This window comes from Bufo bufo, chromosome 1 (genome assembly GCF_905171765.1).
Source record: "Bufo bufo chromosome 1, aBufBuf1.1, whole genome shotgun sequence".
Lineage (NCBI taxonomy): Eukaryota > Metazoa > Chordata > Amphibia > Anura > Bufonidae > Bufo > Bufo bufo.
This window is the reverse complement of record NC_053389.1, coordinates 55,058,026-55,083,417: the sequence shown is the minus strand read 5'-3', so window position 1 is coordinate 55,083,417 and position 25,392 is coordinate 55,058,026. Positions and strand designations below refer to the sequence as shown.

At 42.4% G+C, this 25,392-nt stretch overlaps 1 protein-coding gene across 4 annotated transcripts in view; it reads right to left on the bottom strand.

Annotated features, from left to right (window-relative positions):
- LOC120995228 (serine/threonine-protein kinase SBK1-like) overlaps positions 1-18,710 on the bottom strand; it is a 29,990-nt gene extending 11,280 nt beyond the window's left edge. For 2 of the 4 annotated variants that reach the window (XR_005777551.1, XM_040424296.1), the window contains exons 1-2: positions 18,448-18,710; positions 5,275-5,473 (exon numbers count right to left, since the gene is read on the bottom strand). Coding sequence is in view for 1 of the 4 variants with exons in the window: in XM_040424296.1 (XP_040280230.1) it covers positions 5,275-5,440 (166 nt within the window). In the remaining 3 variants the exon portion in view is untranslated. Of the gene's footprint in view, positions 1-5,274; positions 5,474-18,447 lie in introns of those variants that run through there. The other 2 variants (XM_040424309.1, XM_040424316.1) reach the window with 2 other exon arrangements.
- Positions 18,711-25,392: the final 6,682 nt, after the last annotated feature.

Here is a 25,392-nt window from a genome sequence, read left to right as displayed (position 1 = left end):
GTGACAAGGGAGGGGGGGAATAATGAGAGTGACAAGGGAGGGGGGGGTGGAATAATGAGATTGACAAAGGGAGGGGGGGGGATAATGAGAGTGAGGGGGGAGGGGGGGAATAATGAGAGTGACAAGGGAGGGGGGAGGGGGGAATAATGAGAGTGACAAGGGAGGGGGGGAATAATGAGAGTGACAAGGGAGGGGGGGAATAATGAGAGTGACAAGGGAGGGGGGGGTGGAATAATGAGAGTGACAAGGGAGGGGGGGTGGAATAATGAGAGTTGACAAGGGAGGGGGGGGTGGAATAATGAGAGTGACAAGGGGAGGGGGGGAATAATGAGAGTGACAAGGGAGGGGGGTGCCGGGGTGGAATAATGAGAGTGACAAGGGAGGGGGGTTATAATGAGATTGACAAGGGAGGGGGGGAATAATGACATTGACAAGGGAGGGGGAGATAATGAGAGTGACAAGGGAGGGGGGAGGGGGGGAATAATGAGAGTGACAAGGGAGGGGGGAGGGGGGGAATAATGAGAGTGACAAGGGAGGGGGGAGGGGGGGAATAATGAGAGTGACAAGGGAGGAGGGAGGGGGGGAATAATGAGAGTGACAAGGGAGGGGGGAGGGGGGGAATAATGAGAGTGACAAGGGAGGGGGGGAATAATGAGAGTGACAAGGGAGGTGGGGTGGAATAATGAGAGTGACAAGGGAGGGGGGAGAAGAGAGTGACAAGAGCCAGACTGCAGCCAGAGACCAGATCATCTTATTGTCCTGGTGGTAAGTAGACAATGCAATATGTTTATTATGTAATTGTTTAGTTATTAATACTACATTGGAGACTAATTTACCTTACATTTAGGGCACATTGCCGGCACTAACAGAATATGCCTATTCTTGTCCGCTATTGCATACAAGAATAGGACATGTTCTATTTTTTTCCGGATCGGAATTGCGGGTCCGCAATTCCGGATCAGGGCCGCACGTCATGCGGCCCCATAGAAATGCATGGGTCCGCAATTCCGTTCCGCAAAAAAAGACAGCTACAAGAAGCTGGATTAACCCTAAGGGAAACCTAGCAGTTCTTTTTATTTAAAAGCTGAGAAAGGGGTGGAACATATGTGATGTCATGATATGGGCAGATCATCTGATAAGGGGGGGCGGCAATTTTTATCTTGCCTAGGGCGGCAAAAATCCTTGCACCGGCCCTGTATATATGTACTTCACTGGTGCATTTATTTCTGCTAAAAGCATTTACTGGCTGGGAGTCGGGAGCCAAACATGCCCGGGGTAGACCACCTGCTTCGCAACAGCCTACCTGCCCCTAAAATAGTGGTGCAGGGGTTCACGGAAGTAGCGGCGGTAGCAGTCAGTCAGTGCGGCGGTTATATGTGTTATTTTGTATTTCAGCACAAAAAGAAAAATGTATTCTCAGTTCACTTCGGTGCTTATTTGTGTTGAAAGCGTTTAGTGGCCTATTTCAGTACAAAAAGGAAAAAAAATATACGCACTTCACTGGTGCATTTATTTCTGCTAAAAGCGTTCAGTGTCCTATTTCAGTACAAAAAGAAAAATATATACGCATTTCACTTCTGCAGTTATTAATTCAGTAAAAAAACTAAATATATTCAGCGCTGCAGTAATATTTGTGGTAAAATCTTTATTTATGTATTTCGGTGGAAAAATAAATTTTATTCAACGTTCAGCGCTGTAGTTATATGCGGTAAAATCTTTATTGAAGTATGTCGGTCGAAAAACAAAATTAATTCAGTGGTCAGTGCTGCGGTTATATGCGGTAAAATCTTTAGTTGATGTATCTTGATTAACTTCGCAACTCTTCCGGGCTCAAAGCTATCTTGACGCTTTGCCTTCTCATTGTCTGTAGCTACTAGAGGCCTGTTCATGGCAGGTTCCCCCAGAAGTATCTTGGTCGATCATGCTGCTGCTACCTCCACACTGTGATTGTGCCATTCTTTGGCTTCCTCATGATGCTGCCACCTCCAGACTCTGTCATTGTGCCACTCTGTGGCCTCCTCCTGATGCTGCTGCCACCTCCAGACTGTAATTGTGCCACTCTGTGGCTTCCTCATCCTGCTGCCAACTCCAGACTGTCATTGTGCCACTCTGTGGCCTACTCATGCTTCTGCCACCTCCACATACGGTCATTGTGCCACTCTGTGGCCTACTCATGCTGCTGCCACCTCCACACACGGTCATTGTGCCACTCTGTGGCCTCCTGATTCTGCCGCCACCTCCAGCCTCTGGCATTGTGCCTCTCTGTGGTCTCCTCATGCTGCGGCCACCTGCAGACTTGGTCATTGTGCCACTCGGTGGCCTCCTCATGGGGCTTCCACCTCACCACTATTTCATAGGTCCACTCTGTGGACTTCTCATGCTGTATCCACCCTCCCCACTTCATGACTGGTCCACTATTTTGACTTTCCTTTACTTTTATTTCCACGAGTTGCTTGTCATCTAGGCCGTTTTAACCAAGGTGTTGAATATGACCACATTTTGAGACCTTACCATATGCTAGATATATCAATATATGTGTTTTTTGCTCTGAAAAACTGGCGTCAAACACTCTGGGACTATCTTAAGAGGTAGTGGCCTGGTAGCTTCACAGCAGCAAAGTCCAGATGCCTGTACAGGGGTTAAAGGGTAAAAACAGGAGAACTACCAGGATAATGCCCTTAGGCTTAACCCAAAGCCAAACCAGTTGGTTGGTACAGTGGGTCCACTAACGGTATATATCTTGCTGCACCCAACAGGGCACAGAAAGGGACAACATTGAGAGAGCATTTACACTAACAAGGACATGAGAAGGTGAACAACTTCAGAAATATTTTTATCTACTGTAAAAACACAGGTTTGTAAGATATTGAGACCAGACTGTATCCTGTGAGATATCAACTGGACTCCAGTCCATTACTTACATTTAGAACCCCATGAAAAGAAAATCTGTATCTGCTGCTTGAAATAACTGTTCATCATAGTAGTCTCTGGGGTGGAAGCATTTTTCCAGGTTAACTTATTGTACAGTTTTGTTATAATAGGACTGAGGGGTATGGACTGCACTTGAAATGGGCAGACACAGAAGATAGAGAGACCAGTGGTTTTAGTGGAAACCCATCAGTGGCTCCTAGAAGACAGGAATGATAGGTGGAAGCACATTTGAGTCTTGCATTCCTATGAACTGTACGTTTTCTTCTCTCCGCAGGCAGCAAGTTGGATGTATCACCATCCATATGTGGCTATTATATGTGGAGTGAAAGGGGTTCTACCATGAAAATAATATAAATTTTGTAGAACAATTGGAACAATAAATTGGGAGAGCTATGGATCCATGAGAGGTACAGGGTTGGTCTCTTGAATGATGATTCCACTAATGCAGTCTTAACATTTTAGTCTCTATTATTGGCTTTTACAACTGGCCGTACATTAACTACAACCCTGGCGGAAGGACGAATAATCCTTTTAGCGAGATTCTCTCATGGAAAAAATGGATGTGTGGGTGATAGATCTTTTGTAAGAAAATTGGATGAAAATTTCCGACACTTTCTTTTCAGATTATGACAGCTTGTTCATGGGTTGGCTAACATGATCAATCAATGTTAAATTTTATCAGACAAATGGTTGAAACTGTCCATTTTCCTCAGCTTTGTTCTGAGTCATATGAGCTCCTTTAGATCTTAGGAGCATGGAAATGCAGAATGATTGGAAGTTGGGACCCTTTCTAATACCAAAGCATTATTTGAATTTATAAAGGTTATTAAAAACGATAATTCAATCACTCAGAGTTGCTGTGTATCAGCAACTCCCATTGTGGTGGTTTGAGCCTTCCTTGTAATTACGATTCAAAATAGTTTTTAAAAAAAAATAAGCAGATAAAGGAGCAAGGACATTGACAAAGAATGTATCTGATGAAATCTGAAATGCATAATAATAAGAGATTGCCCCTTGTAATGACAGTATATGGAAAGCCATTCATCTGAATGGCCACTGTAGCTCGCCCAAAAAGTATTTGTATTGGTTTTAGGGCTCACGCACACGAATGTGTGCCAGCCATTCCATGCATTGGGGACCGCAATCCGTGCGGTTTTTGCAGACAGATCCAGACCCATTCAACTTGAATGAGTCCGTGATCCGTCAACACCGCAAGAAAATAGAACATGTTCTATTTTTTTTGCGGTGCAGAGGCACGGAGAAAAACACCACAGAGGCCCTTAGGGTTTGGAAGAGGATTTAGAAGAGGTTTTGCCAGCATTTTTCTTATCCAGCCATTGGTTGCGATATAATTCAGAAACATTTTTGGTGGCGGAAATGCAACAAAAAATGCTTCTAAAGCACCTTCTATAACTGCAAGTGGTTTTTGCTGCTTCCCCATTGACTTCAATACAAAATCCATAAACAATCCGATTCGAAGACGTAATATGCCACTTCAGAAGCTGATCTCAAATTAGTGGAGTAAAAGAACGCCACCATGTGCACAGGGTGACTTTATTTTCCATCGATGTCAATGAAAAGCTATTGATGGTGGATTTCACAGAAGAAAACATCTGCAGATTTTATTCATGTGAACATAGCCTGACCATGATTGATCCAACTTCCTAACCTAACTTCTTCATTATATGAATGTGACAGAGGGGTGTAGAGCTGTTAACAATCAGCACTTTTTGGAGGACCGCTTTAAATATTGATGCATTCTGACTTTTTGGTTGTTTTCATGATTTTTGTCATTTAAACTAAATCAGTGATTTCATTGTTGTTATCTAAATAAAGTGTTTAAAGGGTTTCTCTCACGCCAGCAAATGGCTTTTATCATGTAGAAAAAGTTAACACAAGGCACTTACTAATGTATTGTGATTGTCCATATTGCCTCCTTTGCTGGCTGGATTTTTCCATCACATTATACACTGCTTGATTCCTTGGTTATGACCATCCTACAATCCAACAGCGGTGGTTGTGCTTGCACACTACAGGAAAAGGCGGCGGCCTCACTGGTGGCCGGGAGCACGCATAAGTCGGTGCTTTTTCCTATAGTGTGCAAGCACGACCACCGCTGCAGGAATGTAGGGTGGTGGTGACCATGGAAACAAGCAGGGTATAATGTGATGGAAAAATTTATCCAACCAGCAAAGAAGGCAATATGGACAATCACAATACATTAGTAAGTGCCTTGTATTCACTTTCTTCATTTGCTGAAGTGAGACAGCCCCTTTAGACAGTGTGTATATTACATTTACATGAAACTGCATCTTATTACAAATACCATATGATTTTTTATACCTTTTGTTTGGTTTAATGCAAGTAGAACATGTCCATAGGAACCACTGCCCAGCTCCTTGATAATGACGTAGTTCTCTTCTACCTTGATCATGAGAAGATTTTGAGAAGTGAGAAGGAGCATTTCTTCCAGATAGTTGTCATTCCACCTTTTCTCGTTCAGATTCATTTTCCTTCGGTGACAGATTCTTCTTTCTGTATTCTGATAAGTGATATAATCAGTTAATTTTACTGACCTCATTGTTATTATAACTACAAGCATGATTAATGTTACCCCTCAGTTATAAAACGCTAACGCTGCGCATTGAAATTGCAGCGCCAAGAAGGGTAAGCAGTAAGGTTATGGAAATTGAGGAAGCAGCAGAGGTCGCTAAGATCTGCAGATGATGAAATTATCAAACACCTAGCTCCAATATGTGGCATGTGGGAGGGGCATAAAACCTAGATTAAAAGTAAAGTTTTTTAGCTACATGAAACCTCCAAAAAAATCAGCTCAAGTCGTGTGGGATGATTGTGCGATGCCTCCTGTTTGCCGACACATCAGTTATCACCACTGAATAAAGCTGAGTTCAGAACAAAGTTTTAAAATGATTCTCAAGTTCAAAAATAAAATCCCAAAGTTATTCACCGAAGTCCCGCAAGACTTCGGTGATGACTCACTTTGCTTCGCCGGAGCACATACATTTCAATGCTGTATGGAGATCTCCGTACAGCATTAAAACGAATTTTGAAGCGACTTCGGATCTTGCTTCTGAAGCTCGCTTTGCTGATCCCTAATCAACACTTGTCAGAAACTGAGAGGGACAGAAACCCTAAACTAAGAGACCTTGGTTTATCACTCCGGCAGACTGGTAAGTGCTTAGGCCGAGATGTCAGCACTGTTCAACGTTGCGTGTCCTCATGGTTGGGAGAACAACGATGAACTGAAATGACAGCAAAAGGTGCACAGAGGTGAAACGCCGCATGGATGGATCGTCTAATAAGAAGAATGAAGCGTAGTGATCAATTCTGTACTGTACTGAAAGTGAAATCAGACGTCGTATGAAAAGCCTAGGGTGGCAGCAGAAGGTGTTTACAGAACACTGGGCTATAAGCCAGACTGGTGTTTGTTCCATTGACCTCATGCCACCGCTCTCAGAGGCTATCATAGTGCACAGCAAGGTAGCAATGGAGATCTAGCTTCTTCAGTGATGAATTACACTTTTGTCTTGGATGCAATGATAGCAGGATATTGGTCTGGAGAACACATGGCCAACAACACATGGGCCCTTCACAAGAGAACATCACACCGGTCTTACTCCTGGGATTATGGTGTGGGGTGGCATAATGTAAGGTAGCTGGACCCATCTAGTCTTCATTTCAGGTACACCAACAGCTTGGAGTTACATTGATTTGGTTGTGGAGCAAGTGGTACCATCATCTCTCCAAAGTGTCCCACAAGTCATTCTTCAACAGGACAATTCCAGGCCACATGTTACTCGTACTACTGTGTGCAGTCTGTGAGGCCTGAACATGCTAGCATGGCCTGTAGCATCTCTGGACTTGTCTCCCATCATCACATCTGGGAGATCATTGGTCGGCAATTGCAAAATGAACTGCTAGCAGTAGAACTTTAAGATTTGCGTGCCAAGTGCATTTGATGTGGTAGAACATCCATTAGACATCCCGTAACATTAATAACCTCATTGATAGAATGCTACGGCGTGTAAGTGCATTTATGTCTGCACATGGCGCTCATACTCAAGACTGAATACATTTAAATATTTTGAATATTTTGTTTCCATTTTTTATAATTTGCATATCATTAACCTGTCTATCGATCCTTTGATTTCCATAATTCCACGACTTTTTTTAGTGTTGCAATTTCAATGTTGAGGGGTGTAATATGCAGGGACAACCATATACCAACAAAATAGCTACTGTATGGCACTATCAGAATACAAGACGTATAAAGGGACTGAAGGGTATGATACCTGGTAAATAGAATTAAAGGGGATGTCCCACAAATATTATATTTATATGGTGTTCAAACCAGCAACTGGACCTGAATACTTTTGTAATTGCATGTCATTAAAAATTTTGCATAGCCACTGAGCTATTCAATAAAATGCTCACTGAGATGGTCGCACATGCTCAGTTTTATCCTTCAACTGTCTCCTGAGCTGTGATAGGGAGAGAGCTCCAGGAGAATGGACACGCCTCCTGAGCTGTGATAGAGAGAACATGGACACGCCCCCTGAGCTGCAGCAGAAAAGACACTCCCCTGAGCTGTCTGCTTGATATAAATCTAACAGAGCATTGAATGAGGAGATCTCTGGATCCATGTGAGGTACAGGGCTGGTTCTAGCTTTGTTAGAAAGAGATTGTCATGTAGTAGATGATATCTGATTTCATTTTTTTACATTATTTATGGGATAGCTCTTTTAATGAATTGTATGACATCGGGCTCCTCGCTCCCACAGCTGCACAGATAGCGTGCAGCTACTACCTCTGTAAGAAACATCCTTGCAGAGTTAAATGCAGAACGTCTGGATGTATACAGTCAACGGCCGGTGTGCAAGTGGTCAAAAATATTCCTGATGATGAGCTGATTGATCGCTGCACTGTTGAATTATTTGTTGGGTGCACGTCATGTATCTCAACTCACTTTCTGCCGTGACCACATCTTGTTGCTGTATTTATAAACCTGCAAGATGGGTAGCCCATATTCAGATTGAAGTTGAGTATGTGATTTGAAATATGATCCATGCATTATACGTGCTACACATCTCAGCCTCAGCTGTTCGCCATAAGTAAAGCTTTCTAGACCAGTTTTACTCAACCTTCTTAAACGAAGTATCCTCTAGCAATAAAAAGTTTAGTCGGCAGTTCTGAACCCATAAAATATTGTAATAATCTATGAACAGCATCTACAGTATGTTTCTCCTAGTTCCCCCATAACTTAGTGCCTCTAACTTGTTTTAAATTTTTGCAACGATGGAACAAGATTTGGTTTGTCAAAGGACATGAATATTGTCAATTTTTTTAAGGATGGTACATATGGCATTAAAGTACAGTTGATATCACTATCTGCAGCCATTACTACAGATTTGGACCCAGTAATAGTTAAAAAAAAAAAGTAACTCTAAATTCTTCACTCAGTTGTGTGACTGCAGAAAGGGATCTCTGTGCATAATCCAGAAGAACACAAGTATATCATCCGTTAGTTTTTCCTCCAGGGTGCCATTTTCCATAATGGCTGTGCTTCTTTGTACAATCATAACTGTGAAGGAATAAGTCTTTTTTGGTCTTTCCTAATGTCTTTTTTTATCTAAATATTACATTCTTTAGCTGCACAGCTAGATGCATTTCTCTCAGTAGCAGAGACGTCTCACTTCTGTAGAATCTGCTAGCACTGTACTGCTGTGTTGTCCTTTCCCATACATTTAACTATGTTTGTTTTCAGCTCCGAAGCTCACAGAAAGATAAGGATGGGGAGAGCAGACGTACAGAAATGCAGGAGGCTCCTGTGATCTTCAGAAGTAGTGTGGAAGCAGGTTTTTTTATTAGGCTCAAGATCAGCTAGCTCTGACATGCCCCTACTTCCTCTCTGTTGTCTTCTGAGTCTCTGTTACTAGGGACAGATTTTGCTTGACAATAGGCAGTCGACTGCAACTAGTGGAAGTGTGACCCCTAGTGGCCATGACTTTACAGCTTTTTTCAGGTAGATGCAGGCAGATTTTTTAAATACCATTTAGAAATTTGCTATTTTTTTTAGTATTCTCTAATAAATGAAATGAGATTGTGTGAAAGTACCGCGACTCTTTAAGCTTCTGTATACAGTAAGTGTTGAATTTTTCAAATCCTACTTCTGTGCCTCTTTTAAAATTTCCCAGTCTTTGAGATGCATACAGGGGCGTATCTATAGGGGGTGCAGAGGTAGCAGGAGCCTGAGGGGGACCAAAGATCCTTGTGCCGCATAAGAAGACACCGGTATTATAGAAAGTGCCTGCTGGTCAAGTTACACCTCTGGCTGGAGGGAAGGGGTTAGGTCAAGAATCTGGCATGGGTGGGGGAAAGGGGGTCCAATTTTTGCCTCAGGCAGCATGACTGCTATATTCTCCCCTGCCCCTCGCCACAAAGCACTGAGGGAAGGGGGGCCCAAGCTGAACTCTTGCACCAGGGCCCATGATCCTTTAGCTACACCCCTGGATGCATAGATGATGGTTAAGCAAAAATGTTGGTTCATAAAGATTTTAGTTGATGGGTCTTATCTGTGCCATTAAAGCTCACTTGGCAGTCTTTGTGTGTTGTAAGTTTACCATCAGTATAGATGAGGATTCTTTACTGTAAAAGCAGTAAGCCTTTGGAGCTCTCTGCCACAGGATGTTGTGATTATAGGTTTATTGAAAGAATTCAAAAGGGGTTTGGTGCATTTATTTTTGAGAAATAATAATACACACTTATATGTACTAGATACCTAGAGATCCGTCATCAATAAAAGGATTTATTTTGATTGCTATATTCAGATGCGGACACAGCCATGTGCTTCTTCATAGAGATTTTGCTTTCCTCTAGATCAATACTGAACTTGATGGCATTTTATTTAAGCATTACTATGTTTTTTTTTTTTATAAGAGAACGTGCAGCTTTCTTCTTGCTTGCATTGTATAGAACCTTCCTATCAGGGACAAACGAAACCATAAAAACTGTTCTCAGTCCACCTTTTGCAGCTCCTAAGGGCATGTATCCAGGTATTTTCTGAATGCACAAAACCTGTGTGTGACTATATAGCAATAGAAAAAAAATCTATGTCATTCTGACTGAACACACAATTCTTTATCATGCAGGTTGATGACCATGACAAGCAAATTACACCTTCATTTTTCCAGTCCTGTGTCTTTACTCAAAATTTATCCCGCACGACACATCCCTTAGTTTTGCAATCTACCGTATGAGTTGAGATTCCAGTGCTCTTGTGCAATAACACATTGATTGATTGAACTGAATACTAAAAAAAGACAAAAATATAAAATACAAAATGCATATTATATTAACAAGTGAATTTTAATACTATACAATGAAATATCTTCTGTAATTGGTAGAGAAGCCTCCGATAATGACCCTGTATGTCTTCAGGTTTTAATTTTACCTTTGCTCTGGTGGGCTATGTGTCCAGGGTAATTGTTGATGTAATCCTGGGAAAAGAGGAAAGAGTTCTCACACTAGCTAATTAAAAGGGGTTTTCCAGTAAAAAGTAAATGAACCCTTTGGAATTACAGTACCTGGATTCTGCATTGATTACTAATAAAATGTGGTCTGATTGTTATATAAGTCACAATTATAGACAAACACAACCTAAGTTTTGAGTATGCATCCACGTGAAGGAGAAAATGTGAACCCTTGAAAAAACCATCTGATTCCCTTTGAGCAACAATCGCGTTAACCAAACATCTCAAGATTTTTCGCAACATTGAGTAGGACTTTTGGATCATTCCTCACTGCAAATGTTTTTCAGTTCTTCAATATATGTGGGAGGCCTTGTGTGCACAGCCCACTTCAAGTCTTGCCACAGCATCTCAATGGATTTAAGATCAGGACTCTGACTTGTCAATTCCAATGTACAAATCTTCTTTTTCAGTTGATTTACTTATGTGCTTTGGGTCATTGTTTGGTAGCATTAACCCAACGTCTCTTCAGCTTGAGATCATGGACATTGTCCTTACATTTTCCTGTAAAATATTTTTCTACATCTTAGAATTCATTGTTCCCTCAATGATTGCAATGTTTCCAAGCCCTGAGGCAGAAAAGCAAGAGTATTTGGAACATCCCCCTGGGAAAATTTGAAGTAGGCTTGTCTTGTGGAGTCACCCATCTTCTCTTCAGCTTGAGTTCATGGACTGCTGCCCTTACATTCTCCTGCAAGCCGTCCAGGCCCTGAGGCCGCAAAGCAGCTCCAAACCATGAAGCTCTGTCCACCATGCTTCACAGTTGAGGTTTTGGTATTGGTGTGGTGTTTTTTTCCCTCTAATAATATAATTGCGCATTTGTGCTAAATAGTGCCACTTTTGTCTTATGTGTCCGTAGAACATTTTTTTCAGAAGCAGTATCGAGTGTTCAGGCGGTGTTGGGCAAATCTGATATGGGACATCAACATCTTTCTTTGTGGTTTTCCTTCCATGAATACCATTCTTGTTCATTGTTTTTCTAATTGTGAAAACATGAACAAAGATTTTTTGCAGTTTTTACAGTATTTTGTAGGTGTTTTACTGTTATTCTTGGTTTCTTTCTCATACCTCTTTCAGGACTGGCCGTTATACTCTTAAAGTGATTGTAGCAGGGGGATAGCAACAGTGCTGAATTTTCTCCATTTGTAGATCATTTATTTAACCGTAGATTGATATACAGCCATGCCTTGCAAAGTAGGGCCCCACACGAAAGAGTGGACAATAAATTCAAGTCTTAGTTTTTTTGATGAAAAGATACTATTTAAAGGACCACTGAATAGAAATTGCCCTAGCAGTATAGCAGTATCTTCAACTCATGGAGCTTGAATACATGTAGAATGCAGTGTTAACTCTTAAGTATTTATAGTATTATTATACTTGTTATTCTCCCCTTTGTCCCACTAGTGGGGGCATATCACAGGGCAATAACAAATTATAAGCATGGACATTTTTATGCTTACAAAAGTTATCGTTTATGAATTAATCATTACTTGTTTGCGATATAAAGCCAGACCCCTTACAGAATAATGAGAACTTTAGTCCTCTACAGTGTAATCCCACCTATGGAAATCCCTGGCAGCATCAAAACAGAGGTGCTGCACAGAGCTGAGCAAGATATGGATAATGAAACACAATTATAACTGAGCTATTGTGGCATCATCTAGTGATCATCCATTAATGGGTACTTTTCTGTATTTTCTGTTAGCTGAAAAAAAAAAAATTAAAGACTAAATGTCTAATTTTATCCCATTACACTTGAGTAATCCTGCACATTTTAATGCAGAAATAAACATAAAGTGCTGGACAGAGAGCATAATTCTCATCTAAAGAAACTATCCCTACTAAGGCTATGAGGAAAAGTTTCCCTGCTTATAGGCCCAGAGTTTTTAGATGTTCCTTCAACCTCATTGCATGTAAGCTGTTCGGACACCAGGAGCGCCATGCTCCCAGTAAATGAACACTGAAATGCTTGGGTCGCAAACTCTACTGCTGGGTGTCTGCTGTGTAAAATAGCAGGCACTAGTTGGCTATGGCTACTGCTCAGCTCCTGAGCGGGAACCATTTAAAAAAAAGAATCAAACAAAAATTACCATACAACAAAAAGTCATGTGTGGAAGCATATCTACAAAACCAAATTTCAAACATCACACATGTAATACAGAGCCCCCAGAGGAAGCACGGCGAAACGTACGTCGGGGTTGTTTTGCCCACCCAGCTCTTGGTCTGCATGCTTCACCTTATCTTACACTTGTCCACCAATAATATGTCTTGTATGCTATGTAGCCTTTGCTAGGGAGACACCTTAGATCCTCCTGGGACTAAGTGTGCTGATCTATTAGATTCAATTTAGGTGACCCCCATTACTGTTATATATATATGCTGATGTGATGAATGTCCCATGGTCCTTTGCTTGTATGTCCGTTCTTTGCATTGACCTTGCATATAAATGAGTTTACCTGAACATTTTTATGAAAAAAGGCATAAATAAGTATGTAATGGCTACGTGATAGTAACTGACTTTTTTCAAATAAAAATTTGCTCACCAAACCGCCATTTCATCACTGTCTATATTCCGGCCTGGTCTGTGTAATCCTTGGGTTGGTAGTTGGGTTTACAGTTGGTCTGCACTTAACTGAAAGCAAGACTGATGTTATAGAATGATTTCCTGCTCTACTCTTAACCTGTTCTAGAGATTGTTCCCATCCTCAAACAGCCCCCTTCGAAATTGGTGCTCTAGGCAGTCGCCGTTTTTCACGCTTTAAAAACTAGCCTTAGCTGCAATGAAAATTGCTTGGAGCGGGTGCTTAACTAGAAAAGACTGGGCCCATAGCAAATTTTTGAATGGCCCCCCCGCCAAGAACTTCCCCTGAACCCTCCCTTTTACGGCCAATCAAGACCACCTGTGCTTCCAACAGAACCCTCCAACCACTCAGTAGTTATGCCCCCTTAGTGCCCCCACACAGTAGTTATGTCCACTTACTGCTCCCAAACAGTAATTATGCACCATTAGTTCCTCCACATAGTAGTTATACCCCCTTAATGCCCCACACAGTAGAATGCTCTGTTAGTGCCCCCATAGTAGTTACACCCCTTTAATGACCCCCCACAGTAGCGCTCCCCCTTAAATATAGCTGAAGGCCCCTAGTGGTGGAAATAAAAAAAACTGTAATACTTACCTAGTCTTGTTCTCCAGATAAACAAAGCACATCCCTCGCACCCCAGCAGGCACAATACAGTGAAGTAATCCCACCTATTGGGAGGAGTGGACGAGGACTGCCACTGCAGGCCCTATAGCAGCTGCTACGGCTGACACCGTGGGAGTACCTGATGTACCAGATTCTCATGTTACTACGTGTTCCCAATATTTTGGTCCATTCCTATTAAATAGTTGAGTCATTATTGCTTTTTATACATATTTGCTTGCTACTGATTCTGGGGGCCCACCTTAGGGCTCCTGCACATAAACTTATTTTTTTTCTGTGTCCATACCTTTTTTTTTTTTTTTGTGGCCTGTATGTGAAACCATTCACATCAATGGGGCTGCAAAAAACCCGGAAATAACTCCATGTGCATTCCGTGTCTGTATGGCCGTTATGCAAAATTATAGCCCATGTCCTATTATTGTCGGCATTACAGACGAGGATAGGACTGTTCTATTAGAGGCCGGCTGTTCTGTTCCGCATAATGTGGAATGCACACACCCGGTCTCTATGTTCTGCAGATCCGCAATTTGCAGACTGCAAAACATCCAACAATCGTGTTCATGAGCCCTTATAGTGATAACAGAAATATTAAAGATGAAGTATGATGGCAGACACTCACAGCAAAATGCACAAACATACATGTGTCAGAATTTAGGCTACTTTCACACTTGCAGTAGCAGGGTCGGCAGGATATTCCGGCGGGGGAACAGCCTGCCGCATCCGTGCTAACGCTAGCCTACCGTGCCGCCGGAAGTCCACTGTGGTTTTTGTCTGGCCACCTTTCGGCATGTTTGCCGTCAAAGTGAGCGGACCTCCAGCGGCACGGTGGGCTAGCGTAAGCAGGCTGTTCCCCCACTGGAATAGCCTTCCGGACCCTGCTACCGCAAGTGTGAAAGTAGCCTTACACGTATATGGATATCCTGCTCTTAAGTTAGTCAGAAACAAGACACATGCAGTTCCTATCACTTCAACAAATGGCATTTGTTATGTAGAGAAAGTTAACACAAGGCACTTACTAATGTATTCTGATTCTCCATATTGGCATTTTCCATCACATTATACACTGCTCGGATCCATGGTTTTGACCACTCTGCAATCCAGCAGCGGTGGCCGTGCTTGCACACTATAGGTAAAGGTGTTGGCCTATGTGCACTTCCAGCCTTTCCCTATAGTGTGTAAGCACGGCCACCGCTGCTGGATTGCAGGGTGGTCGTAACCACGGATACGTGCTATGTATAATGTGGTGGAAAGGAGGCAATATGGATAATACCAGTATATTAGTAAGTGCCTTGTATTAACTGCATGATAAATGCCATTTACTGAAGTGAGACAACCCCTTTAACCCCTTTAAGCATAAATGTCTGGCATGAAATGTATCAAATCTTAACCTTCTCAGATTGCACATAATCTACAGTATATTTAAAAGGGTTGTCCTACCATAATGGCCTATCGCCTATCTACAGGATAGGTGATAAATATCAGATTACTGGGGTCTGACTGCTGGAACACCCACTGATCATGAAAAAAAGGGTCCTGAGACATTCAATATTAGTTTTCACAAAGTTTGCTGCTAAACTGCTTTTTGATCTTTGTTTCAGTTGTTTCTGTGATGTAGTGAAATATAATTACACGCACTTCATACGTTCAAAGGCTTTTATCGACAATTACATGACATTTATGCAAAGACTAAATTGTGAGTGAGCCCACTCCCTTGGATGAGAAGCAACCCCACACATGACTGGTCTCAGGATGCTTTACTGTTGGCATGACACAGGACTGGTGGTAGCGCTCACCTTTTCTTCTCCGGACAAGCCTTTTTCCAGATGCCCCAAACAATCGGAAAGAGGCTTCATCGGAGAATATGACTTTGCCCCAGTCCTCAGCAGTCCATTCACCATACTTTCTGCAGAAGATCAATCTGTCCCTCATGTTTTTTTTGGAGAGAAGTGGCTTCTTTGCTGCCCTTCTTGACACCAGGCCATCTTCCAAAAGTCTTTGCCTCACTGTGCGTGCAGATGCGCTCACACCTGTCTGCTGCCATTCCTGCGCAAGCTCTGCACTGGTGGCACTCCGATCCCGCAGCTGAATCCTCTTTAGGAGACAATTCTGGTGCTTGCTGGACTTTCTTGGGCGCCCTGAAGCCTTCTTAACAAGAATTGAACCTCTTTCCTTGAAGTTCTTGATGATCCTATAAATTGTTGATTGAGGTGCAATCTTAGCCACAATATCCTTGCCTGTGAAGCCATTTTTATGCAATGCAATGATGGCTGCACGCGTTTCTTTGCAGGTCACCATGGTTAACAATGGAAGAACAATGATTTCAAGCATCACCCTCCTTTTAACATGTCAAGTCTGCCATTTTAACCCAATCAGCCTGACATAATGATCTCTAGCCTTGTGCTCTTCAACATTCTCACCTGAGTTAACAAGACGATTACTGAAATGATCTCAGCAGGTCCTTTAATGACAGCAATGAAATGCAGTGGAAAGTATTTTTTGGGATTAAGTTAATTTTCATGGCAAAGAAGGACTATGCAATTCATCTGATCACTCTTCATAACATTCTGGAGTATATGCAAATTGCTATTATAAAAACTTAAGCAGCAACTTTTCCAATTTCCAATATTTATGTAATTCTCAAAACTTTTGGCCACGACTGTATGTGCACAAGGGTCTTAAAGGGGTTGTCTCACTTCAGTAAGTGCCATTTATCATGTAGAGAAAGTTAATACCGGCAACTTACTAATATACTGTTATTATCCGTATTACTTCCTTTGCTGGCTGGATTCATTTTTCCATCACATCATACACTGCTCGTTTCCATGGTTACAGACCACCCTGAAATCCAGCAGTGGTGGTCATGCTTGCACACTATAGGCAAAAGCGTCAGCCTCTCTGGTGGCCGGGACCATGGGAGCACACATAGGTTAGTGCTTTATCCTATAGTGGGCAAGCACGACCACCACTGATGGATTGCAGGGTGGTCGTAACCATGGAAACGAGCAGTGTATAATGTGATGGAAAAATGAATCCAGCCAGCAAAGGAAGCAATATGGATAATAATATATTAGTGAGTGGCTTGTATTAACTTTCTCTACATGATAAACCCGACTTACTGAAGTGAGACAACCCCTTTAAGACCATGTTCCCTTGATCATAGGGGTCCCAGCAGTCAGACCCCCACCAATCAGACACTTATCACCTGTCGTGTCATAGCTGTTTCACCTTTTCACATTCCCTATCCTTAAAGGGGTTGTCCAAGTTATATTTATTGATGACCGATCCTCAGGATAGGTCATCAATATCAGATTGGCTGGGGTCCGACACCCGGCACCCCCGCCGATCAGCTGTTTGAAGAAAAGGCGAGCGCCGTGCCTGCGCTGCCTTCTCTTCACTGTTTACCTGCTAGCCGTTGCATCTGCATCGGCAAACAAGCCGTCACATTCATTTCAATGGTACGGATCACTATAGAAGGATAGGTCATCAATAAATATAACTTGGACAACCCCTTTAAAAGGTTTTCTTTGGGTGTAAAAAAAAATTAATAAAATTAAAAATCTGGCCTAAAATATGTGTCAAACTAAAATAGAAATGCTCGCTTGTTAAAGGGCCTGTGTCCACTTTTCTACTTATCCTGTATCCACAGGATCGGGGATAACTAAGTGATCCGTGGGGGTCTGAACGCTGGAGCCCCCACTGATGCCAGTCCCAGCCTGCATAAAATTATTATTGAGCATAATAAACGAACACTGTGTGTATCCACAGATTTGGAGCTATTCTGCTTATGTCCACCTGGAGAGAAGGTAGGTGGTCTTCATATGCGTAGGATGGCTCCACACTTATTACTCGTAGTCAGAGCTGCCTTGTTCACCTCTATATGCCCATGAGCAACCAATGCACTTTTCATTAATACGCTCGGGCAGCCTACCTAGAAGCAGGATGGCCCCACAATTTTGTGCATTGCCACGGGCATCATATTCACTTTTATAGGTCTCTGTGGGAGTGGCCAAGCATGATGTTACTGCCCATGAGCAACCAATGCACACCCCCATGGAATCAGGCCATGTAAGCCACGGTGGGGGACTATGAAGTATGCATGCATGACCACTGGACCATGCACAGTTGGTGGACATGTCTAGTAGATATCAGAATAAATCAAATAACCTTTCACGAGATCTTGGTAAGAATATATAAGCTAGGAATAGAGGAATAAAAATTTTTAGTGCAGATACGAAGTGGCCAGGACAGGAGCTGCTGCGCATGCGTTCCTATGCGTGCTCCTATGCGCCCCCACCACCAGAGAGGCCATGCTTTTTCCTTTAGTGTAGAATGATCGTAACCCCTGGAAACGAGCAGTGTATAATATGATGGAAAAATGAATCCAGCCAGCAAAGGAAGCAATATGGACAATCACAATACATTAGTAAGTGCCTTGTAGTAACTTTCTCTACATGATAAATGCCATTTGCTGATGTGACACAACCCCTTTAAGCTAAAATACAGGATGCCACTTTGCACAGATCAACAAATATCACCGCCGCTTGGTATTTTATACTGTAAAATTTTCTATTGGGTTGCCTGCTTTGTTGTCATTAGTTGTAAGCTTTTTGCAAACCTGCAACCTCTGCACCGGGGAAATCACATAGACTCAAATACTTGCAAAGATGGGCAAAGTGCTATTTCCACCCACAGCATTGATATTTTCTGTTTTATAATTGCACATCTATAAACCTATGCATATAACACTTGCACTTAACATTGCATACCTTAAAGAACTGGTGAAGAAGTTCGATGCTTTCCTCCTAACGTTGTCCAAACTTTTCCTTGACCAAAGAGTAATAGTAGCGATAGACTTCGGCAAATCTGTTCTTGTCTTCCTTCCTTTTCTAAACTTTTAGATGGACTGAAACCGAATAACTGTGAGGCTGCGGTGACTTCCACTGTTTATTCATGACAGGTTGAAGAAAATAGAGCTAGAGGTGAATCTGCATGTCTGTCATTTATAAAGCACTTTCCAGAATGTGCGTCTAAATTTAGTCTACAACCCTCCTCGTACTCCTACTTGTTATTAACATCATTCAGCTAGTCTGAACCAGCACCTTTTGGTGGACGTGTTCTCCTCGGTTTTATCGTTATCGGTGGTTCTATTTATAATGCTTGTCCCCATATCTATGTTCTGGACGTAGCATTTATGATAGCCATTCGCATTTCTGTGCAACTAAAATGATTCTTCTATTGAACCCTATTAAAGGGAACCTGTCACCAGGATTTTGTGTATAGAGCTGAGGACATGGGCTGCTAGATGGCCGCTAGCACATCCGCAATACCCAGTCCCCATAGCTCTGTGTGCTTTTATTGTAGAAAAAAAAACGATTTGATCCATATGCAAATTACCCTGAGATGTGTCCTGTCCCAGAGATGAGTCCAGCGTGAAGGAGCCCGGCACCGCCACGCATCCTCAGAATCTCCTCCTTGCCCCACGACGTCAGACAGCCAGAGCGCCGTTATCTCTCGATGTGCGAGCTAGCGCATGCGTAGTTCCTTCCCTGAGGCTGATGCCAGCACAGGGAAGAAACACTATGAGGACACTGCGCATGCGCTAGCTCGCGCATCCCGAGATTACGGCGCTCTGGCTGTCTGATGTCGTGGGGCAAGGAGTAGATTCTGTAGGATGCGGGGCGGTGCTGGGCTCCTTCACGCTGGACTCATTTGCATATGGATCAAATCGTTTTTTTTCCCCACAATAAAAGCACACAGAGCTATGGGGACTGGGTATTGCGGATGTGCTAGCGGCCATCTAGCAACCCATGTCCTCAGCTCTATACACAAAATCCTGGTGACAGGTTCCCTTTAATATTGAAAACAGATTTCTAGATCAGTCTTAAAATAAAACAAACAAACAAAAAATATATATATTCGTATATGTATATTTTTTATTAACTTTCTGCTGTAGGGCTGTCTGCAAATAATGCTGAAAAAATATAAATAAAGAATAAGCACCAAAGAAACAAAAAAATAAATGCATAATATTAAAGTGGTTTTGTGGAAGTTCAATATCGATGGTCTATCCTCACTGGGGGTCCATCACTGGGGGTCCAACTCCTGGCACCCCCTGCCGAATAGGTGTTTGAAGAGGCTGAGGTGTTCCATGGAGTGCTGCAAACTCTTCCTCTGTCATTGACATCACATTCATCACTCACATAGCTTATGTGCAGCTCAGTCCTATTCAAATGAATGGGCCTGGGCCGTTATTCCAAGCACAGCCACTATGCAATTGCAGCGAGCCCTTGAGTAGCCAGTGCAGAGGATGTGAGTGGTAGTGGCCCAGATGAAGTGTTATGTCACAGGGTACTCCCTCAGGCTGTCGCTCTCTGTGGTTCGTTTAGTGAAAAGGAGATAAAAGAATCAGGTAAATTTAGAAGAACAACAATTGTTTTTAATAACTGAGTGCAAAGCATGAGTTACAGTACACCCAGCTGATGTCTGTACAAGGTGCAGTGTCTCTATCCCCAGATGATGTGAGATATGGTGGTATGCAAGACTATAGCACTCTAGGGTAGTCCTTCTTGCTCTCCTGGCACTTGTGGCTATAGGTCTCCACTTATGCAGGCTTTTGTATGTGCTTGTCCTAAACTGTGGTGATGGGTGTCTTAACTTGTTATCCCTCACCTTGCAGCAGAGTCTGTATAGCTGTAGTGCTGATCACTCTGTGGACTTTGTACACTGTATTTTGCAGTTCTTCTGGTGGCCTTGTACCCTGCAGTCTCCCAGGAGTAGTGGTCCTCACAGATGAGCTATTTTCATAGTCCTAGGGCTTTTTGAGCGAGAGCAGAGGGACCTGCTCCCTCACTCCAGGCTTGCTAAGCTAACTCTACCTAGAACTCACTACAGCTCCCCCTCCTGGCAGAAATTAGGAACAGCCCACTCCCACCAAGAGGGGAGGAATAGATTGGAAAGTTCCATTCCTAGTGCCAACCATACCTTATTATTCCTGAAGCATACAGCAGATACATAACACCTAATATGACTTACAATATATAATAAACAATTGCAGATACCCCATGTGGGGTATTGCAAAATGTATGGCGCTGTGCTGGGTATGCTATGAGGAGGATGCAGCGCTTGTTCTGACTGCTGGGAGTTGGATCCCCACTGATCTGATATCGATTACCTATCCTGAGGACAGATCATGAATATTCTACTCCCGGAAGACCCCTTTAGTATTTGTTATCCTACAAATGTGAATCTCATAATGAGTCATTTCAAAGTAAAAAAAAATAGAAAAAATTGCAAATTTTTCTGTCTCTACCATTATTATTTTATTATTCTGTTACTCCTAAAATTGAAAATCCCTATGCAAATGCCCTATCGTAACTTGATGGACAAAATGGCTTAGAAAACAATTGCATTTCTTGACAAATTCTCAATAGTTTTTACAAACATAGGCCTCATGCACACGACCGTTGTTGTGTTCCGTTCCGCAAAATGGGGTTCTGTTGTTCTGTGATCCGTTTCCATTTTTGTTTCCGTGTGTCTTCCTTTATTTTTGGAGGATCACCAGACATGAAGGAAAGTAAAAAAAAAGTCTAAGTCAAGTTTGCCATGCAAACGATAGGAAAAAAACGGACGCGGACGACAATCTTGTGTGCCTCCGCGTTTTTTCACGGTCCTATCGACTTGAATGGGTCCGTGAACCGTTTTCCGTGAAAAAAAATAGGACAGGTTATATTTTTTTGACGGACTGGAACCACGGATCACGGACGCGGATGACAAACGGTGCATTAGCCGAGTTTTTCAACGGACCCATTGAAAGTCAATGGGTCCGCAGAAAATCACGAAAAACGGAACAACGGACACGGAACCCAACAACGGTCGCGTTCATGAGGCCATAACCATACTTTTTTTTGTGTCATTTTGCTAATTTGCTAATTTGTGTCATTTTTATAATTTGTGTCATTTTGCTAATTTGCTAATTTCCTGGGTGCATGAAAATTCTAATAAATTATTGGTTGAACTGAAAAAGGTCAAAATTGACCCATTTGTATGGTAACCTAATATTAGCCCTCTTCCTGGCAATAGGAAATATAGGAGAGTCTAATGGAAGAGTGAGGTGAGAGGTTAGGCATTCTTCTATGTCATGCCTTAACCTGTCCAGTACATAGTTTAGCTTCCTGTAGCGAATTCCTCTTCTGTGTGGCTGCTCGAGGAGGAGAATAGGGATGAGTTGGAAGTTACTGAGGTTGCTGAGTCCAAAACTCCTATCTAGTAGGCGATAAATGTTGCATAATCTGGGATCAAGTCAATACAGCTTGTCCTCAAATTAGATGTTAAGTAGGTAACGGGAACAATGGAATGTGTGCAAGGATTTATCCCACAATGACCTTCTGCATCTGGGAAATAGCAGACAGGGCACAAAGTAAAAGCATGAAGGAACATGATAGTACGGACATATGACTGTTTCCGAGTCAGTTGTTTATGCGTCGTCCTGGTGACAATGGTGAGGGTCCTTCTCGGAAGAGGTTTACTTTCAGCAGCAGCAGCTCTCCCACTACTGCTTGGACAGACAAATTGTACAAGAGAACTGTTTACAAGATCCTGGAAAGGACAACTGTTCTGAGGTTCACCACATGCAAAATCAACATTGGCAACAACATCCTCATTCATCCCTACCTCTTTGTTATCACCTTAAATTGTTCATTTTTGACTGCCCTGCTCCAGGTTTTTGGTATGGTATGCTCCTCTAAAGAAATGTCATATATCATAGTCCCCAAGACAACTTTGTCATAGCTGATGTGGTACAAGTCCCTGAAAAATAACAGGCTGCAGAAGATTCACCATGGGCTTCTTCTTGTTGGAGACATTGGAGATAGACTGTGCCCACTGCCCACTGAGTGGTTATGTCACCATGGATGGTGTAGAGAATATTCATAAGGCAATTGTTGTAGAGATTAGCTAATTTATTTCTTATCGTTGATTGTAATCGGCAAATATGAACTTTAGATTAAAGTTTAGAACGAAGGATTATGGGAGATTTGGAAAAAGGGTCTGATTTTCTCTCCAAGGAATGACCACTTATGTCCATCCGTTGTCTCTGGTACCTTTTGTAAGATGATCTATCTATTAAGAATACTGCTCTACTGTTTAGATAAAATGTATATGTTGAGCTTGTTTCTGGGGCTCTGATACTTGCTAGTATATACATTTCTGCAGCTACTGTTGCAACAAAGGGTGATTCATTTTTGGACCCTTGCTATAAAGACAAAAATGGAGAATTTTTTTTGAGCATTTTCAGGTAACTCTTTTTTTAAGACCAAAGGTCAGCTGGACAAGAGGATGTTTCACTTATGATGAAGTCCCTATATCATCTTTCCGCTTCCATACTAAAAACAAGACTATCTTGAGACAGTTTAGGAAGAGTTAGTGGAAAGGAGTGGACCACTACCTTGCACCAGTACCTGCACCTGAAGCATTGCAACACCAGTGGAGCACATGTTGATGGAGATGAAATGCTACCCCCAAACATGTTTTTATATTTGTCTGGGCATAGGGGGGTGGAAAAGCTTTTTCTTTTCACATGCAATTTATTTGCCTGATGATCGTAGTGCATGTGATACTTCATGACCACAGCCCAAATGTCTGAAGAAAAAAAATAAATCGGAAAATATTCCCTCAGACCCCTGACAGCCTGTAGGAACTAATATTCCTTGTTATTTTCGGTTTTACCACTAGAGATGGCCTTTCGGTTCGCCCGGCGGTCGTTTCGCGGCGAACTTTGCTTGTTCGCGATTCGCCGAACATATGGAGAAATTCGCGCCCGCCATATTCTTTTACATTGTGAAGAACTTTGACCCATGACACATCCATCAGGTGGTACAGGACAGCCAATTGAGACATTTCAGCACATGGACATACCCCCTACCTTATAAATAAGTGTAGGGAGAGGTTGCTGTGTGGAGCAGGGACAGGCTGTTAGGGACACCAAACGCTGGCTAATAGGGGCACACAAGTCCTTTTAAGGACTGGTATAGGTGTGCTATCGATAGGTGTGATACACAGAGGGGTGCGATATACTTATAATATACTTTTATAATGAGGCAAATGATGGCTGAAGCAGGAAAAGATGGGAGTGGTGGAAATAAAGGTAGATTTAGACCTTACGATGGCTGATCTCTTTTCCACTAGTGCTCCCTGGGCCACGTATGCAGTGGAGGGACACACCCTTTCTTCCCTCAGGGAACACCTTGGCCTGGTGGTGGCTGAGGTGCCCTCGATGGTGGTATGTAAGGCAGGGGAGTAGCTGGAGGGCCCACAGAGGCATGGTGGGTCAACTTGATTATAATAAATAAGCCTGATTGATTATAGTACATAGAGTCTCTCTCTTTAGATAATGGAGGTTGTAGTACATACATAAGCAGTAGGCACAGTTCTGAGGTATATAACATAGCAGAATTCTCCCAAGGGTTGTATACAGGAGGTGTCAATGACGGTAGTAGTCCTCCCTGAGTCTCTCTCTAAGTACATTTCCCAAATAACCACAGGCATGCAATTCAGTTCTCATTAGCACTTTCTGCAATGCCCAGTTTGCGGGGGCAGAGCTCAGATCGGATGGCAAGTCTGTCTCAGAAGTGTTTTGGGCGCTGGGGGCAATTAACCCTTTCCACATGCAGTAAAGTCTATTGCCATAAACATGTGTTTACTATACTGCCTCATTCCAGCATGGCTTTTGTTTGTGGTTTGCAACCAACTGCAAATGTAATGTGCCTTAGTTCAGTTGCTTGTATGGCTGCTTTTAGTCTCAAGGATGAAGGTTCCCTGGACTAGGCCTAGTTATGAGCAGCTCACACATGCATATTCTTCCTCTAGGCCGTCTTAGTAAAGACCCCTAAGGTGGGAAGTGGGGCTAGCCCATCTGTCGGCAACCTAAGGCTAAATGCCCACGATCAGGATTGCATGAGGATTTTCCGCACGGATTTGCGTGAGGATTTTTCGCACGGATTTGCGTGCAGAAAATCCGCACCGTAGGTCATGTACATTTTATTCTATGAGAATTTAAAATTCTAAATGCACATGATGCAGATTTTTTCCGCGCAGATTTTCACCTGTGGAGCGGATTTTAAAATCCGCAGCATATCAATTTATTTTATTTTTCCTGACCGGATTTTTTTCATTCACTTACTTTTTATCCGCATGTGGAAAATCCGCACCAAATCCGCATGCAAATCTCCGCACATGAATCCTGACCGTGTGCATGTACCCTTAGACTGCCAGTACTATCCCCTTTCGGGAGTCACAGTGCACAAATATCATCTCAGCAAACATTTTAAAATGATGACACTTCGTATCAACCCTTTAACAGTAAATTACAATATTAACCCTTTATCAGTGATCAACTGGGTCACTGCTCATCTATGATGTAAAACTAAGCCAACTTATAGTTGACATAAACATAGAATAGGCATTCTAAAGATGTGATATAATCCAGCATCAGCCACTATGATAAACCCAGTGCAGTTTAAGATGGTAGGGTAGATATACTAAGACTGATGTTACAAATAATGGTCGACAGCAGTGTTGGCGTTAGTTTAAAACTAAGCTAGTGTAGATTTGATTATCATTTACACCAAATATTTGAGTAAATGATAATAAATCTCTCAGGCTGTGGGAGGTCACACCCTAAACCCCAAAGTTAGATGTCACAATTTATAGTGCAA